We start from the raw sequence: 19,915 nt of genomic DNA, 5'->3' as shown, positions 1-19,915 counted from the left end.
GTTGTGTTACCCTCCATGTCACCAACCCTAACCCCTTTCCTTCAGGACCTTAATCTGATAACAATATTCCTTCATTCCTAATAAATCATAAACTAAAATAAACAATACACCCTGTAATCAGCTTCATGAATTTTAAAAATAAGCACAACAAGAATGAAATGTACTAAAATAAAACAGGACACCTAATAAATATCATTTTAAAGATAAGCAGGTTAACATAAAAAATATGAGTAGTAGTAAATCTGTTATAGAATAACTACTACCATAATAGTGAGAATAGGCCTCCAGGGGAAACTCACTTAAATCAAAAACGCGCCAAGACCCATACGGCTTAGCCTAAAGGCTTACCGTGGTGTGGAAACTTGGGTCACCTAAGCTCTTAAGAGATTATGCAATTGAAAAGGATTACAGCTACAGTTTAATTGTGTGTCTAGATAGTGTAGACCTCTAAAGAATAAAAAACCACAAATGTTTTACTTGAATTGGGCATCCTTCTCCTCCTTCTCTTCCTCCTTTTCCTCCTCTTCCTCTTCCTTTTCCTCTTCCTTCTCCTTTTCCTCTTCCTTTTCCTCTTCTTCCTCCTTTTTCTCTTCTTCTTCCTTTACCCTCTCTTCTTCTTCCACCTTTTCCTTATTTTCTTCCTTCTTCCTCTCCTCCTTCTTTTTTTCCTCCTTCTTTTTTCCTCCTCATCCCTCTTCCTTCTACTCCTCCTCTTCTTCCTTTACCTCATCCTCTTTTTTCTTCCACTCCTCCTCCTCCTCTAGGTTAAGTATATTTAAATACATGTACTACCTATCTTTGTTTTAGTTTTTCTCCTCTGTTCTTTATATAGGTTTTCTATGCTGTCAATAAAATTATTAGTTTTCATTGCTCTAAAATACAAAATCACTGATAGGTGTATAATTTTTACTGTAGAATTAAACAGACATGATTCTCATCTGTACTCTTGACTATAGCAGTCACAACAAACATAGATATTAACATTGCAATACATCAAAACAGTAGATTATATCAACAACATTACATTGTAATAGTCATTAGCACCATACAGGAATATAGAAAAGTAGCTAGAGATAATACAAATTTAACATCAGTATGAAAAAAGGATACAATAGAGGCTATATTAGGAGCTATTAGCATTACATTAGGATAAGTCAACATATATTCCAAACTCTCCTCAGTTAAGATAAAACAAGAATAAAGAAATATAGTCATACACAATACACAGGCAACAAAGATATGTTTACAGTTACAACACAAACAAAGACATAAACAGTAAATTTAAACATTTAACAAAACCCTCAATATAATATGGTTAACTAAACAAAAACTGTTAACACACAATGATTATAACAGGTTTTAATATAGGATACAACAAGATACAGTAAACAGTTGAGGTAGTACATAAATGTGTTTGTTGATCCATAAAAAATAGTTGTCAACAAAAGTTACACCAGAAACCACAATCAGTGGTGATAAGATCAACACATATCAGTCATTGCTATCAGATATACAAGTGATTGTATATTAGAACAGTACAAATATTAAATGTAATACTATACAATACAAATATAATACAATGTAGTACAAGTGTAATACTATACCAGTTTCAAGTACCAAGGATACAGGAAAGTCATTAAAATCAATTACATTCATTACTATAAACTTGATGAAGTTACCCAATTTGTTTCTTGTTATTCAACACCTCAATAAAAATAAGCACTAAATAAAAATTCATTGACACTAAGTTAACTCCAAAAAAGACTTGTTTTGGACTACATACATTAGGTTGCAGTTAAGGTCCAAAGTTAAGATTATATCACAATTTGGCAGAAATATGTAACACAGGAAATACCAGTTATTAAACAGTTGGATACTAGTAAGATTTAAACCCACAACCTCTAGAATCAAAGATTCATACTACTCCCACTTCAATACCAAAAGTCAAAATATTTACCCCACCAGATCAGTGACTAATAGGATTCAAACCCACAGCCTCTGAGTTGAGGTAGTACATAAATATGTTTACATGAACAAATAGCTGTCAACAGTTGGTATACCAGAAAGATGACATCACTCACAGTTCACACATATCAGATGTACTTGTAGTACAACTCTACAAAAGTGTTGGTGTATTAATAAGATATATTAAAATACAGTGCAAGTAATAGTAAAAAGTACAGTGCTCAAGTTTCAATTCATTAGTAAAATCTGAAGAACACTGACACCTGAAGAGGGATCAGGTATCCCTGAACTTGAAAAGTTCCAGGCACACTTAAAGAAATATAAAATAACTGTGTATAATTACGATAGCAAGGGTCGGGATGTATAATTCTCTGGTGGGAATAGTGATGCGAAATTTAAAATCAACTTATTGTACCATGATAACCACTATAATGTTATTACAAACTTAACAGCCGCTTTTGTTTGCAATTATTTCTGTGACGCATGTCACATACCCTATGATCATAAAGGTCAACACAGATGTTCAAATATCTGTCCATCTTGTCACACCTTCTCACCTCCCTGTGTAGAGGAAGATGGCGGCATATCTTGCCGCTATTGTAACCGCTTTTTCAAAAATGAACGGTGCTTTATTGCCCATCAGAGACAAATTTGTAAAACAATTAAGTTCTGCCGAGGGTGCGAAAAAATGATATTCCCTACTAAACGTAAATCAGTTCATGTGTGTGGAGAGGTATATTGTCACCCTTGTGGTACATTTAAAGATCCTAATCATAAATGCTACATTCAGATAGACAAGAAAAGCCCAAAAGACCGCGACTACCTATTTATTTTCTTTGATCTAGAAACCCGTCAGGATGAGGCCCTGCCCTCAGACCCAAATCTAAAAGTACATAGAGTAAACTTGTGTGTGTCCCAGCAGTTTTGTTTCAAATGCATCAAAGGAATTGAATGTGAATCTTGTTCAGAACGTTATAAAATATTTGATAGCGATCCTATTAAGCAGTTCATGGACTATGTAATGGAGACCCGCAAACGTTTCAAAAATGTCTGTGTAATCGCACATAATGGACAAGGGTTCGACTTTCAGTTTATACTTAGGTATATCCTCGAAGAAACTAAATTCACACCAAACATCACCCCCAGAGGAACTAAAATAATACTAATGGAAGTTGCTAACGTTAGATTTATTGACTCCCTTAGCTACTTCCCCATGTCCTTATCTGCCTTACCAAAAGCTTTTGATCTCCCACCGGAGAAAAAGAAGGGTTATTTTCCACACTTGTTTAATACAATAGCAAATCAAAATTACATAGGTCCCATGCCTGATAAAAAGTACTATTGCCCTGAATCTATGTTCGAGAAAACTCACAGTGACTTTGATATTTGGTACAATGAACAGTCTGCAAAAAAGTATGAATTTAATTTTAAAAAAGAGTTATTGGAATACTGTATGTCAGATGTTGACATTTTAGCTCAAGCATGTATCAAATTCAGATCATTACTACTTGAACAATGTAATGTAGATCCGTTTCTTGAGTCAGTAACAATTGCTAGCGAGTGCAATCTAGCCTTTCGTCGTAACTTCTTAAAGCCAAATACAATAGGTCTAATCCCTAAAAATGGTTACCGGTCTTCTACCCAATCAGCTGTTGCACTACAGTGGCTTACCTGGGAGGAGGAAAGACGCGACGTGACAATCAATCATGCTGGACGAAGTAAAGAGGTTGTTATAAAGGGAATGAAAGTGGACGGCTTTGATGGAGAAAACATATACGAGTTCCACGGATGTTACTGGCACGGGTGCCCTAATTGCTTCCCTTACAACCGCGAAACCCCATTAAAAGAGAGTACTTTACTTCTTCTACTAACTTCATAATTTTTATAGACAAGTAGTTCAACTTAATTTGAGGTTTCGACTTTGGAACTGTATAATCAAACTAAGTACCGTGTCCGTAAAAGCGTACAAAATGCAAAAAGAATTGGTTCGCGGTTCCTGAGGTCGCTGAAACTACTTCGAGATACATGGCTTTAGAGGTACTGCACGGTAATCATATGGAACATACAATTAGCATTTAGTCTGTACAAACAATACCTATACTTTAACCTAGTTGTCAGCGTACCTGGTGTGCGGGGAAGGGCGGCCTGGTCTGTGGCTGCTGCGAAAGTGTCGAGGGTGACGCGGGGTACAGGGAAGGGTACCTGTGAGGGTACGGAGGGTACTGCTGAGGAGGTGTAGGACCCGGACCTGCTGGGGACCCGGCACTGGGGGGATACACGGGGCCTGGTGACCCACTACCACCACCGTACTGACTGCCTCGACCACCCTGCAACAATACAACATGGTAAACAACATAGCCAGTGTACATAAACAAGTGGTTTACACAATTACCTTCCCTACAACTATACTATACCCTGCAATATGGGAGTGCCACCTGAACGCCAGGTAAAATACATATGTGCCGGGGTAATTCCAAATTACTAAGGATATAGTAGGTAGATCGCTTATATACAAACAAATATATCCAATACAAGTACACAAGTAAAGGTTTACATTCCGATTGACTTAAATATATCCAGATACAATAACTACCTCCTTTAAACTCACGGGAAAGGAGAAATGTATTGTCATCTTAGCCGTGTGGAAAATACAGACAATTTTGTAGGTTTTGAGAACCAATTGCATTTTAATCCCTTACAAAAAATTACTGCAACAGAAATTGTAATTTCAATTAATGAAAACTGCCAAGAGAGAGCCTCTTTATAAAATGTTGTAAAGAATCATTGCTAACCTTAGACGTTTAAAATCAAGTTTTTTTGACTCTTGCATTACAAGTTCAATAAATTAAATTTCAACTCCGTTTGTCCAAAAACGAGTTTGAGACAAATGCTGTACGGGAAAATATTGCCACGAATTTGAACAGTAGTTTTAAAATGTAAAGCATAACACATTTAAAAAATCTGTGGTTCAAAAGTTACCAATTTTCTGCAAAAATTTGTAAGTAAAAATTAAATAAGCTAATAGAAATATGTAAACGAAACGCACGTGGAACATATTGTATTCTATCGCCTAAACAGTTGATTTATCCCAGAGGCCCGCTGCTTATTCGGCGGGTCGTGATAGTGTGGCGTGCGCTACTGTAGGTTTCAGCTGATAAACAGCTGACTGAGTCACGTGACTGATGTGATAAGCCAAGGTCGCGAGGTCATTGACCTTGACCCTCTCTGTTTACATCGTCCACCTGTCACTATCGCCATCTCTCTTCAGCCTGCAGCCTCCAACCCCACGACAAGACGAGGCAGTTCTGACGACAATGGGCTGCGATTGAATCATGGCCCTTGGGGTTTTAAAAGTTCAACTATTGTAATGTGGTGTTTTATGACATCTTATCGTCAACGTCCTTTGATTTAGAACCTTCGTATCGTATTACATACAGTTACCATTGATGTACTATCATTAACATTCAACGTCAATCTTTCACTATTTAAATACGCATTGGTGTATTTGCCAAGTACAAATCTATTATCATCATATTTATTTAGATGTATTCAGCTTACAGTAAGTATTCATCCATAATACTCCATATAATATTGTTTGAATTTAATGAAAACCGGGAAACAAACGTCTCTAGACTCGAGATTGTGGTTGGTTTCCGTTCCGTTCCGGAAGTATAAAAATACAGTTTACAAGTGTTCGATTAAATAATGAAAAATATTCACCTAACACTACTTGTTTATGTGTCTGTAACTTTATTCTTAAACACCTTTAAATGTATAAGAAAAATAAGATGAATCAAGACTTGTAGGCAAGGAGAGTTTAAATTTATGACCCAAAGGCGAACAAGGGCGAACTGAAATTGTGAAAATCTCAGTATTGAAAATTTAACTATCATCATTCAAGAAGGGGCGGGGAATTGATGTATATGAAAACCTCTTAGTGGTCTTTCCTTCCCACTTTGAAAACTATTAAATTTACAAAAATGTCAAAGTACATAACTAAGTTATTGTACCAAATATGGACAATAAACTATATTAAAACTCTAGAGATATAAGGTAACCCCCCTAAAAAACGATTAACATTTATAACATTTCAAAGTGTTCAATGTCAAACCACAAAACTATCATCCCTAAAGATATACCTGAACCAACTACAAAGGGGGGATAACCAAAACACCAAGGGGCTTTTCCACCTCAACTATTAAAACCCTAGTCGGGGAAACCCTTCTAAACGCATAGCGGCTTTGAAAACAAAAATTTGCATCGAGGAAAGAAGTAGTTTATTATACAGAACGCTAATGACAGAGTATACACCAGCGGGATCTCGGACAAAACACACACCCCCCTAGCACCCCCCTGGTCGATGGACCAATGGCGGTGGAGGGCGGGGCGAGACTACCCCTAGAGGGGACCAGGGGGCAGTGTACCGTCTTAATCCCCAAGGGCCGCACATCAAATAACAAACGTCCGCTCGCTAGACAGCGGCAGCGGCCCGCAAAGCCTGATTCGATAAAAACCGACGATATTCCAGAGTCCACGTGGGGAGTGAAACCGATAGTCGATTACTGAAACGATTTTAGGATCGGTAAAAAGATTTGTAGGTTTAAGCAATGTAATTGGATAAAAGTTAGTTCGGTAAATATTCATCAAACCAATTTTATTTCCTCTATAACCTTTGTACAAAAATTAGTTTCTAGGGAAAATCTTTTACAAAAACATAACCACTTTAGTTTTTAAATTTTGGCGAAAAATAATCAAGCTCCAAACTTTTATTTAATTTAGCCCTGGAATGGATCAATAATTACTAACAGTAAACATTGTGTTGTTTTCACGCTGATCAAGTTGTACCTTAAAAACATAGAATAAATCCATGTTCAGAGTGAACGATGTACAAGCGTATAAAGAAGCGAGATTAAAAATAAATGAATAAACAACATCGAAACTCTTTTCATAACGTAAGGACCTACTTAAAGAAACATTTTCGCCCTTCGACGACAAATAATCCAACGCACAAAGACATGAGTTTAAAATCGCAGAATTTTAAACATACAATTCACCAATAAAAATACACGATTCCGAGAAAGTGTGAGTACTCTTGGCTCACAGCTATTTACTAACATCACACCGCGCTTTGAATGTTCAGTTTACAAAACACAACAGAACTTACGTCCAGTTGATTACAGAAAGTATTTTCCCTTTAGCACATTTACATATAATTTATTTTATTGTACATGTTTATATGATTACGCGATGATAAAGATATTTCAACCATTAATTATATTACGTGTTCAAACTTTTGTTAAAATTCTCTGGAATGAATGTAAAGATACTATTGTTATACCATTTGTATTAAATAAGTTTTGGTGCTTACAATTCACTATAATTCGGAAGTGGATAATAATGAAGGCGTTTTAATAATTGAGAGATTAAAACAGCAGCCATTTAAGCCACACCCGTCACTTTATTTGTATTGTAATTATGTTATGCAATAAATACAAGAAAATAATTATATTGCTAGTAACTTAGTACTTCAATACACTTGGAGGCGTAGGCCTATTATAAGCTATAATGAAAGCAGGGCGAATAACCTTTGCAGCTTTGTAACTTATTTAATCAAGCTATCTTTGTCCAAAACCATTTCATAAAAACCCATATGTCCAACGACAGCTACCACTTTTCGCCAAATTCAATCCTTTCCACTGTAAATCGAGTAGGGTACTTAATCTAATCAGTTCCGCTTTACAAATTATGATGCAATTTATATAAAGCTATACAATTATAACTAAATAAACCATAATGTGTGGCTCGGATCAATAATGATATTGATTTTTCAGTGCATCAGCACCAGCGATCACAAAAGACCAATAGATGGAGCACTGGGGCTGGCCGCTGAAGCCAACTTTGGCGCGCGACATAGGTAAGATGGCGGCCGCGGGGCGATGAGTCATGCTAGTAGCGAGCGCTCATACCCACCCCGTACCAGGGCTACTGTTCACACCACGCTGTGTTCACTACATCACATCCACTCAACACTCCTGCAGTAGGGATGTACATGGACATTTCGCCACCGATTGGCAATGCTTTATGTGATTTGTAAAAAATATTTTAAAGTTAGACTTCATCATTATTGTAAAACCGTCAGTGCTTCATTGCACAAAAACAAAATTAGAAATCACTTACTTAAAACTATTACATTTCTGGGCCAGTAAAAAAATGTAGGCTACACTATGTTAGTGAAATATTTTTATGTTGATACACGGTGTTTTTGCAAGAAATTTACAAGCACCCCAAATTAAAAGAACTTTGCAAAAAGTGTTCTGAAATTGTATATCACCCGATCTTTTCCATAACCTTTTCCATATATGTTTATTTAATTTTATATTAGTACATTTCTATTTTATGCATATGCATTAATCAATAGTTAACATGGGGTGCATTAAAATATCAGTAATTTTAATTTGGTTTATTAATTAATCAAAAAAAGTATTATGTGGTTGTTTATAACATTATGGATTGTATTTATTTCATATTTTGTTGTCTCATTTTTAGGATATACAAAAATTTGAATCTGTATAAAAATTTTTGTATTTCAGTTTCATTGTGACATTTACATTTTTTTAAATAGGCCTACAGTAATAAACATTTACTTGTCTAGATTTTCATTTTATTGTAGGGCCTACCTTGTAATCCCGCCAGTTTAATATTAAAGTAAACTGATAGAAGGTATATTTAAAAATTATAAGATGATTTAATATGATTCTGTGGTGACTTTTTACGTTTCAAATTTAGAGAATACGTTTAAATAACATTATGTTTTGCTTGAAGCCAAGCGCCGAGAACGGCAGGTGCTCGGACGCTTTCGACAGACAGGTTGAGCGCTAAGCTTGGTTTTTCGCCAATGTTCTACCGGCCATATCAAGAAAACGGCTGGTGTTAAAAAACTAATGATTACATAAAAAAATAATTTAACTCTTAATCTAAAACTTTCCCGCTTACAAAACTTTCCTGTCCAAAAAATAAAAAAAAATCCTCGCAGACCAACTTTTTCATGTTACAGTTTTAAAAGAGTTTAAAGCTTTCGATTTCTTTTACAAATTAAAATTATATATAACGTAAAGTTGGGAATTTGAAGTAAACCATTAGAATCCAGGTCTCATAAGGAATATGTACACCAAATTTCAACGGTTTATCTATATCCTAAGTGGGCTAAATGACGATGTATTTGAAGCACGAACAGTGCAATTTTTAGCTTCTTTAAACGCGAGTTGGCGTTTCTAGATATATCCAAGATGGCTGACATGGCTTCACAGCCCGTAATGCTATAGGTATAGGAGTGCTCCATCTTTTGGTCTTTTGTGATCGCTGATCAGCACTCAGCAGTCTCTGGCTGCACCACCATCGATCCGTGGCTGACTGCAGACAACCCCTAACTGGACCTCCGCTGTACTCTCGTAGTGCTGACGATGATACGAAATGTATTTCATTCAAGTTTTGTTTTATAAAATGTCATAGGATTACTACTGGAGGAAAATTTACCTCGATATTGGGTATGGTTCAGTTTCTAGCCGTTAAAAAGCGGTTGGCTTCTAACCATAAAAAGTTGTTGGCTTCTAACCATAAAAAGCTGTTGGCTTCTTATCATCAAAAAGCTGCTGGCTTTTTAACCATCAACAATCTATTGGCTTTTAACCGTAAAAATGCTGTTGGCTTCTAACCATGAAAAAGCTGTTGGCTTCTAACTATAAAAAGCTGTTGGCTTCTAACGACAAAAAATGCCGGCTTTTTAATAATTGAAAAGGCAAAGAATTTATTAGGCCTACTAGGTTAACACCACCTTTCTATGCCTATACCCTGTTTGCCTAGGGAATGCTGCTAACCGATAGTCGGCCCTACTCACACACGGGTTAGGCCGCGGCTCCACTTGCCGTAGATTGCCGCGCTGCAAATTGTAGCTGGTCAGTTGAAGGAATGGGAAGGCAGCGATCAAACGAAGGTGGCTCCACTAGCGACAGTCTGCAGCGCGCTACATTTTACGGCGCACCGTAGAATGTAGCGTCGCGCGGGAATGGAACTCGGACCATTTTCTCGCTACATTTTGCAGCCAACAGGTGGCTCCACTAGCTGTAGATTGTAGTGCCGCATCAAGTCAGTGTACGTATAAGACACACGCGCAGCCTTAGGACTGAGCTCCAACCGAACTCTCTGAGCAAACAGGGTTCAGAATACTCAAAAGTGTTTACACCATAGCTTACACAGGGGGGCAATTGCGACTGCTCTAGAAAACCTGCATGTTTCTACTTAGTGTACATGATGAATTCAGCTTTCAAAATGAATTTAATTGCCATACATCGTTGTCATACAAGTAAAATGAAATATTTTAAAAGCTGGTAAGAAGTTTCGTTTTATTGCCATCCTTCGATGTCATGTTGCTTACAGCATGTACACGAAGGCTAACACTGATATGATATAAACAAAGCTACTTTAGTGGGACGAAATCACGAAATATTGCCAGAAACTAGCCTGCAAGATCGCCGAGCAGATCAATACGCAGCGGCGGCACATCTCCACCCCGCGGAATCGGCACATGACCTATATTGGGACACTACCGAAGGATTGTGGCAAAATTTGATTTACTAGCGAACATCAATCAAACCCAATCGGTGCCTGATGTATTTGGGTAATACTGAGGAGTATTTTCTGACTGTCTAATTTCAAACTTCACAAATATAAAAATATAACATCAAAAAGTTTTACGAAGGATGATGTATACTATTCAATTGGTAACGAGAGAGAGAGTGATGGAGGGAGGGAAAGGGATGCGTAACGGCAACGGACTGGATATACAGAGTTTGTCGCCGTTGATTCACTTAGTTTCGGTGGATCGGGCGCCAAACTAAGTGGAACTCGAAATCTCTGGAGTAAAACGTGCTTTAGAAATGTTGTGAACGTAACACTTTCTATCTGCTCATGGGTAAAATGCCGTCAAGTATGAGTACGGAATGTTTCATGCTACTTAGTGAGTGTTCGGGCGAGACCCACCGATAAATATTATTTCGGTATGGTTTACTAAGTAACAACATCTTCACGAGGATAATGTTTAAAAATTCAATTGAAAAAAGACAGAAGTTGACGACATTAAAATTACTCATCACCAGCATTAAACCGTCAAATTAATCAACGAAGCCACCACCGTGGGAAACCGTTATCAAGGGAGATAAGACTGTTAATTATACACTGACAGATGGGAGCAAACAAAGAGAGATGGAGGCAAAGATACCGCGAGCCGATGGAAATCAGCTGAGATGGCGGCGGAAATAAATTGGCGATAATATAACGGCCCAGAGTCATGAATGAATCAAGGTCTACGTTACAACTCGTGCCAATTGCCGCCGCCATTCTTAAATAACCGTGAGGAAATAAATGGGTTTCTTGGAGTGAGCGCGTTTGGGGGAGGTGGGGGGATCTGTCTAGACTGTGATTGGCAGTCGGGATTGATACCGCACTAACAGACCTGTCAAAACATCCCACTACACAGGGAACTATACACAACTACTGTTGCATTCTTGTACCTTGGTAGCTGACGTGTAGGGGAGGTGGGGGGATCTGTCTAGACTGTGATTGGCAGCCGGGATTGATACCGCACTAACAGACCTGTCAAAACATCCCACTACACAGGGAACTATACACAACTACTGTTGCATTCTTGTACCTTGGTAGCTGACGTGTAGGGGAGGTGGAGGATCTGTCTAGACTGTGATTGGCAGCCGGGATTGATACCGCACTAACGGACCTGTCAAAACATCCCACTACACAGGGAACTGTACACAACTACTGTTGTATTCTTGTACCTTGGTGACTGACGTGTGGCGGAGCTGGGGGGATCTGTCTACACTGTGATTGGCAGTCGGGATTGATACCGCACTAACAGACCTGTCAAAACATCCCACTACACAGGGAACTGTACACAACTACTGTTGTATTCTTGCACCCTGGTAGCTGACGTGTGGGGGAGGTGGAGGATCTGTCTAGACTGTGATTGGCAGCCGGGATTGATACCGCACTAACAGACCTGTCAAAACATCCCACTACACAGGGAACTGTACACAACTACTGTTGTATTCTTGTACCTTGGTGACTGACGTGTGGGGGAGCTGGGGGGATCTGTCTAGACTGTGATTGGCAGCCGGGATTGATACCGCACTAACAGACCTGTCAAAACATCCCACTACACAGGGAACTGTACACAACTACTGTTGTATTCTTGTACCTTGGTGACTGACGTGTGGGGGAGCTGGGGGGATCTGTCTAGACTGTGATTGGCAGTCGGGATTGATACCGCACTAACAGACCTGTCAAAACATCCCACTACACAGAGAACTATACACAACTACTGTTTTATTCTTGCACCTTGCTGACTGACGTGTGGGTCGTGTGCTCCTGCTATCTCCGCGTTCCACCACCTCCGAACCCAAATCTGTCCCGCCACCTCCGAATTCTTGAGTGACCGTTATAATCCCGTCATTGCCTGCGTTGGTAGCTGTCATTGCATGGATGTCATTGGATGGAAGATTTGATGAAAATTTAACCCGTGGGTTAAGTTAGGTTAGGTTAGGTTAGGTTAGGTTAAGTTAGGTAAGGTTAGGTTAAGTTAGGTTTGGTTAAGTTAGGTTAGATTAGGTTAGGACGGAAAGTCTTAACGCAGGTATTAACCGAGGATTATAGGGGTCACTCTGAAATTCGGAGGTGGCGGGACACGGAGGTGCCGGGACGCGGAGATAGCGGGAGGTAACCGTGTGGGGGAGGTGGAGGATCTGTCTAGACTGTGATTGGCAGCCGGGATTGATACCGCACTAACAGACCTGTCAAAACATCCCACTACACAGAGAACTATACACAACTACTGTTGTATTCTTGTACCTTGGTAGCTGACGTGTGGAGAGGTGGTGGGATCTGTCTAGACTGTGATTGGCAGCCGGGATTGATACCGCACTAACAGACCAGTCAAAACATCCCACTACACAGGGAACTATACACAACTACTGTTGTATTCTTGCACCCTGGTAGCTGACGTGTGGGGGAGGTGGTGGGATCTGTCTAGACTGTGATTGGCAGTCGGGATTGATACCGCACTAACAGACCTGTCAAAACATCCCACTACACAGAGAACTATACACAACTACTGTTGTATTCTTGTACCTTGGTAGCTGACGTGTGGGGGAGGTGGTGGGATCTGCCTAGACTGTGATTGGCAGCCGGGATTGATACCGCACTAACAGACCTGTCAAAACATCTCACTACACAGGAAACTATACACAACTACTGTTGTATTCTTGTACCTTGGTAGCTGACGTGTGGGGGAGGTGGAGGATCTGTCTAGACTGTGATTGGCAGCCGGGATTGATACCGCACTAACAGACCTGTCAAAACATCCCACTACACAGACAACTATACACAACTACTGTTGTATTCTTGTACCTTGGTAGCTGACGTGTAGGGGAGGTGGGGGATCTGTCTAGACTGTGATTGGCAGCCGGGATTGATACCGCACTAACAGACCTGTCAAAACATCTCACTACACAGGGAACTATACACAACTACTGTTGTATTCTTGTACCTTGGTAGCTGACGTGTGGGGGAGGTGGAGGATCTGTCTAGACTGTGATTGGCAGCCGGGATTGATACCGCACTAACAGACCTGTCAAAACATCCCACTACACAGACAACTATACACAACTACTGTTGTATTCTTGTACCTTGGTAGCTGACGTGTAGGGGAGGTGGGGGATCTGTCTAGACTGTGATTGGCAGCCGGGATTGATACCGCACTAACAGACCTGTCAAAACATCCCACTACACAGAGAACTATACACAACTACTGTTGTATTCTTGTACCTTGGTAGCTGACGTGTTGGGGAGGTGGTGGGATCTGCCTAGACTGTGATTGGCAGTCGGGATTGATACCGCACTAACAGACCTTTAAAAACATCCCACTACACAGAGAACTATACACAACTACTGTTGTATTCTTGTACCTTGGTAGCTGACGTGTAGGGGAGGTGGAGGATCTGTCTAGACTGTGATTGGCAGCCGGGATTGATACCACACTAACAGACCTGTCAAAACATCCCACTACACAGAGAACTATACACAACTACTGTTGTATTCTTGTACCTTGGTAGCTGACGTGTGGGGGAGGTGGGGGGATCTGTCTAGACTGTGATTGGCAGCCGGGATTGATACCGCACTAACAGACCTGTCAAAACATCCCACTACACAGAGAACTATACACAACTACTGTTGTATTCTTGTACCTTGGTAGCTGACGTGTGGAGAGGTGGTGGGATCTGTCTAGACTGTGATTGGCAGCCGGGATTGATACCGCACTAACAGACCAGTCAAAACATCCCACTACACAGGGAACTATACACAACTACTGTTGTATTCTTGCACCCTGGTAGCTGACGTGTGGGGGAGGTGGTGGGATCTGTCTAGACTGTGATTGGCAGTCGGGATTGATACCGCACTAACAGATCTGTCAAAACATCCCACTACACAGAGAACTATACACAACTACTATTGTATTCTTGTACCTTGGTAGCTGACGTGTGGGGGAGGTGGTGGGATCTGCCTAGACTGTGATTGGCAGTCGGGATTGATACCGCACTAACAGGCCTGTCAAAACATCCCACTACACAGAGAACTATACACAACTACTGTTGTATTCTTGTACCTTGGTAGCTGACGTGTAGGGGAGGTGGGGGATCTGTCTAGACTGTGATTGGCAGCCGGGATTGATACTGCACTAACAGACCTGTCAAAACATCCCACTACACAGAGAACTATACACAACTACTGTTGTATTCTTGTACCTTGGTAGCTGACGTGTGGAGAGGTGGTGGGATCTGTCTAGACTGTGATTGGCAGCCGGGATTGATACCGCACTAATAAACCAGTCAAAACATCCCACTACACAGGGAACTATACACAACTACTGTTGTATTCTTGTACCTTGGTAGCTGACGTGTGGGGGAGGTTGAGGATCTGTCTAGACTGTGATTGGCAGCCGGGATTGGTACCGCACTAACAGACCTGTCAAAACATCTCACTACACAGACAACTATACACAACTACTGTTGTATTCTTGTACCTTGGTAGCTGACGTGTAGGGGAGGTGGAGGATCTGTCTAGACTGTGATTGGCAGCCGGGGTTGATACCGCACTAACAGACCTCTCAAAACATCTCACTACACAGGGAACTATACACAACTACTGTTGTATTCTTGTACCTTGGTAGCTTACGTGTGGGGGAGGTGGAGGATCTGTCTAGACTGTGATTGGCAGCCGGGATTGATACCGCACTAACAGACCTGTCAAAACATCCCACTACACAGGGAACTATACACAACTACTGTTGTATTCTTGTGTCTTGGTAGCTGACGTGTGGGGGAGGTGGAGGATCTGTCTAGACTGTGATTGGCAGCCGGGGTTGATACCACACTAACAGACCTGTCAAAACATCTCACTACACAGGGAACTATACACAACTACTGTTGTATTCTTGTACCTTGGTAGCTTACGTGTGGGGGAGGTGGAGGATCTGTCTAGACTGTGATTGGCAGCCGGGATTGATACCGCACTAACAGACCTGTCAAAACATCCCACTACACAGACAACTATACACAACTACTGTTGTATTCTTGTACCTTGGTAGCTGACGTGTAGGGGAGGTGGGGTGGATCTGTCTAGACTGTTATTGGCAGCAGGGATTGATACCGCACTAACAGACCTGTCAAAACATCCCACTACACAGACAACTATACACAACTACTGTTGTATTCTTGTACCTTGGTAGCTGACGTGTTGGGGAGGTGGTGGGATCTGCCTAGACTGTGATTGGCAGCCGGGATTGATACCGCACTAACAGACCTGTCAAAACATCTCACTACACAGGGAACTATACACAAATACTGTTGTATTCTTGTACCTTGGTAGCTGACGTGTGGGGGAGGTGGTGGGATCTGCCTAGACTGTGATTGACAGCCGGGATTGATACCGCACTAACAGACCTGTCAAAACATCTCACTAAACAGACAACTATACACAACTACTGTTGTATTCTTGTACCTTGGTAGCTGACGTGTAGGGGAGGTGGGGGGATCTGTCTGGACTGTGATTGGCAGCCGGGATTGATACCGCACTAACAGACCTGTCAAAACATCTCACTACACAGGGAACTATACACAACTACTGTTGTATTTTTGTACCTCGGTAGCTGACGTGTGGGGGAGGTGGAGGATCTGTCTAGACTGTGATTGGCAGCCGGGATTGATACCGCACTAACAGACCTGTCAAAACATCCCACTACACAGACAACTATACACAACTACTGTTGTATTCTTGTACCTTGGTAGCTGACGTGTAGGGGAGGTGGGGGGATCTGTCTAGACTGTGATTGGCAGCCGGGATTGATACCGCACTAACAGACCTGTCAAAACATCCCACTACACAGGGAACTATACACAACTACTGTTGTATTCTTGTACCTTGGTAGCTGACGTGTGGGGGAGGTTGGGGGATCTGTCTAGACTGTGATTGGCAGCCGGGATTGATACCGCACTAACAGACCTGTCAAAACATCCCACTACACAGGGAACTATACACAACTACTGTTGTATTCTTGTACCTTGGTAGCTGACGTGTGGGGGAGGTTGGGGGATCTGTCTAGACTGTGATTGGCAGCCGGGATTGATACCGCTTTAACAGACCTGTCAAAACATCCCACTACACAGACAACTATACACAACTACTGTTGTATTCTTGTACCTTGGTAGCTGACGTGTAGGGGAGGTGGGGGGATCTGTCTAGACTGTGATTGGCAGCCGGGATTGATACCGCACTAACAGACCTGTCAAAACATCCCACTACACAGGGAACTATACACAACTACTGTTGTATTCTTGCACCCTGGTAGCTGACGTGTGGGGGAGGTGGAGGATCTGTCTAGACTGTGATTGGCAGTCGGGATTGATACCGCACTAATAGACCTGTCAAAACATCCCACTACACAGGGAACTATACACAACTACTGTTGTATTCTAAGAATACAACAGTACTGCTTTCGTGCAACCTGTCCGCCTACCGCATTTTGACTTGAAAACCTTCTCGGAAAACTCAACCGAATGGATTAATTTCATCAATCATTTTGATAGCGCTGTACACCTCAACACATCTCTGTCTCCAGTATCAAAATTTCAATACCTACTAAGCTGTCTAACTGAAGAACCTCTAAATTTAATTAAAAACTTAAACATCAGTGCTTTTAACTACGAAATAGCATACAATTTGTTGCGCGATCGATACCACAATCACAGACGCTTAACTGCTTTACATTTAAATGCTATATTGGATCTTCCTATTGCCACATTTGAAAATACAAAATCAATACGTGAATTTCTAAATCATTTTCTGGAACATACACAATCACTTATTGCTTTAGAAAGTGACATCACAACCAATGACAATCCTTTGCTGTCAGCTCATTTGCTCCTTAGACTTAATAAAAATATACAGCAAAAACTTGAACATTACCGCTCATTTAAATCGTGTGAAACTCATTCGTTGCCATCTGTTGATGACATCATTAAATTTCTCAACGAAGAATGCTCAAACAATGACGATGCTAACCTACACTCTTCGACTTTTTGTCACAAGGCTAACTCAAAGCCTGCCCTCACATTTAGTAAAAATTACTCTAAACCAAGCATCCGCTATTGTGAGCACTTGTGAGCTCAGATGATCACTCCACTACTGTAAAAACATTTCCATCATGCTTTGCCTGTCAGCAAACCGATCACAAAATCTACATGTGTAAGGTTTTTTGCTAAAAAAACTCCAAACGAACGTTACAAACTTGTAAAAGAGCAAAATAAATGTATTTCATGTCTTGGCAATCACACACTCAAAGATTGTCGCTCAACAGGCACATGTCTTAAATGTAAACAAAAACACCACACCTTGTTACATTTTGAAAATGTTGTAAAGTCGGTGCAACCTCCTCCTGTAACCAAACCCTCAAAACCTTCAACTGCTACACCTTCTGTAGTCGCTTCAGCTCAACCAGAAATGTCGCTCTCAATTTCTCAGCCTGCAACTACGGTACTGCTAGGCACCGCTCTCATTAAAATTACCGCTACTAATGGAATATCTCATGTCTTTCGATGTCTGCTCGACAGTGGAAGTCAACTCAATTTCATTACGGAAAGGGCAGCACAGCTATTAAACGTCTCTCGTCACCGTTCTACTCACACAATCGTGGGAATCTCTGCATCGCAATCCTCAACAAAGGGACATGCACTCCTTGAACTAGGCAGTGAAGTAATTGCTTCAAATCAACCTTTCCATATTCTAGATAGAATTTCCGCTCCTTTGCCTCGTACTCAACTCTCTTTTGAGGTTTACGAACTGGTAAAACCTTTTGTCCTCGCAGATCCGACCTTTCATATTCCTCAGAATATTGACATTCTCATAGGAGGTGCTTTGTTTCCAGAACTTCTTACTCACCAATCTTACCCATTGGGCTCAAACCTTCCATTCGTTATTGGAACACGATTGGGATTTGTGTTAATGGGCAATGCACCAACTTTGTCTAACTCTTCTCCCACTTCATGCCATTCGTCTCTACTCTCCACTACGGACGACCTACATAATACTCTACTTCGCTTTTGGCAACAAGAAGAGGTACCGCAGTGCAATCTTAGCTCTGAAGACGATCGCCTCGCTGAAGATCACTTCAAATCAACTAACTCCCTCTCTCCAGATGGAACATATGTGGTTCGACTCCCTTTCAAGGGCCAACATCAACCACTGGGCACTTCAAAATCTGCTGCTGAACATAGACTTCACTCAATTGAACGCAAGTTTGAATCCAACTCTAATTTCAAGGAATTGTATACACAGTTTATGACTGAATATGAACATCTCGGACACATGGTCAAAGCATCCCCTTCCGATCTTTCGCAGCCACACTACTATTTGCCTCATCACGGTGTACTGAAGGAAACCAGTAGTACAACCAAACTTCGTACAGTTTTTGATGGTAGTTGCAAAACCAGTACCGGTGTCGCACTAAATCATATTCTTTTAACCGGTTGCAAACTTCAAATTGACATTTGTGACATTTTGTTGAATTTTCGTTCACATAATTATGTGTTCAGTTGCGATATAAGGAAAATGTATCGTTGCATTCAAGTTCACCCTGACGACCAGAAGTATCAGTTAATTTTATGGCGTGATCCAAAGACTCAAGAAATCTTCACATACAAATTAACGACAGTTACATACGGTCTAAGCAGTTCACCTTTCCATGCCATCAGAACGTTACATCAACTTGCTGACGACGAAGGAGGGTCCTTCCCAGCAGCAGCCAAAGTTTTACGGGATCATACGTATGTGGATGACGTCATCTGTGGAGCTCATACCCTCAACGAAGCTAAAGAACTACGAGATCAGCTGATCGAACTTCTTGCACGTGGTGGTTTCGAGTTAAGAAAATAGACATCTAATTGCCTAGAAATACTCCAAGATTTGCCTCGAGATCATCTAGAAACACCAGTCTTTTTCGAAGCCACTAATCACCCTCATTTCGCCATTCTCGAACTACATTGGTCACCCATTTCAGATTGTTTCACTTACAACTTATGTCTCCCTGATGGTCCTCCTACAAAACGATCAGTGCTGAGCATTATAGCACGCATTTTCGACCCTACCGGATTTTTGTCACCCGTGACTATGTGGGCAAAAACCCTCATGCAAATGCTCTGGTCACAGGGTATCCAATGGGATGACACTCTTCCAAATGAACTCGCCGAAAAATGGCACATTTTCGTTGATGAAACCTCTCTACCTTCAAGTATTAAGATCCCTCGCTCGTTCCATTTCACTACCACATGTTCCT

The 19,915-nt window shown here is 40.9% G+C and overlaps 2 protein-coding genes across 2 annotated transcripts; one reads left to right on the top strand and one right to left on the bottom strand.

Annotated features, from left to right (window-relative positions):
* Window positions 1-473: 473 nt before the first annotated feature.
* LOC128982480 (histone H3.v1-like) lies at window positions 474-17,106 on the bottom strand. Its single transcript, XM_054401443.1, has 15 exons — window positions 17,102-17,106; window positions 16,490-16,587; window positions 16,087-16,168; window positions 15,527-15,607; window positions 15,249-15,329; window positions 14,971-15,051; window positions 14,693-14,773; window positions 13,995-14,075; window positions 13,716-13,796; window positions 13,438-13,518; window positions 13,299-13,379; window positions 12,230-12,311; window positions 10,069-10,164; window positions 4,089-4,292; window positions 474-671 (listed from the first exon to the last, which is right to left on the bottom strand). Exons 1-15 carry the CDS (start codon window positions 17,104-17,106, stop codon window positions 474-476), a joined length of 1,413 nt encoding a protein of 470 aa, XP_054257418.1.
* Window positions 17,107-18,084: 978 nt separating this feature from the next.
* LOC128982479 (uncharacterized) lies at window positions 18,085-19,515 on the top strand. Its single transcript, XM_054401442.1, has one exon. It carries the CDS (start codon window positions 18,085-18,087, stop codon window positions 19,513-19,515), a length of 1,431 nt encoding a protein of 476 aa, XP_054257417.1.
* The last annotated feature ends 400 nt before the right edge of the window (window positions 19,516-19,915 follow it).

Source organism: Macrosteles quadrilineatus, unplaced genomic scaffold (assembly GCF_028750875.1).
Source record: "Macrosteles quadrilineatus isolate MER2022 unplaced genomic scaffold, UCM_ALF_1.0 Scaffold_375__1_contigs__length_83337, whole genome shotgun sequence".
NCBI classification, from domain to species: Eukaryota; Metazoa; Arthropoda; class Insecta; order Hemiptera; family Cicadellidae; genus Macrosteles; species Macrosteles quadrilineatus.
Note: the sequence above shows the minus strand (reverse complement) of the source record. Positions and strands in the feature narration are given on the sequence as shown.

Excerpts from the sequence above, each read along its gene's own strand:
- LOC128982479 (XM_054401442.1), top strand. The coding sequence starts at position 18,085 with ATGTCGCTCTCAATTTCTCAGCCTGCAACTACGGTACTGCTAGGCACC.
- LOC128982480 (XM_054401443.1), bottom strand. Across the intron at positions 12,312-13,298 it reads CCCACACGTCAGCTACCAAG|GTCTGTTAGTGCGGTATCAA; the intron begins GTACAAGAATAC and ends ATGTTTTGACAG. Across the intron at positions 672-4,088 it reads CGCCCTTCCCCGCACACCAG|GAGGAAAAAAAGAAGGAGGA; the intron begins GTACGCTGACAA and ends GGAAAAAAGAAG.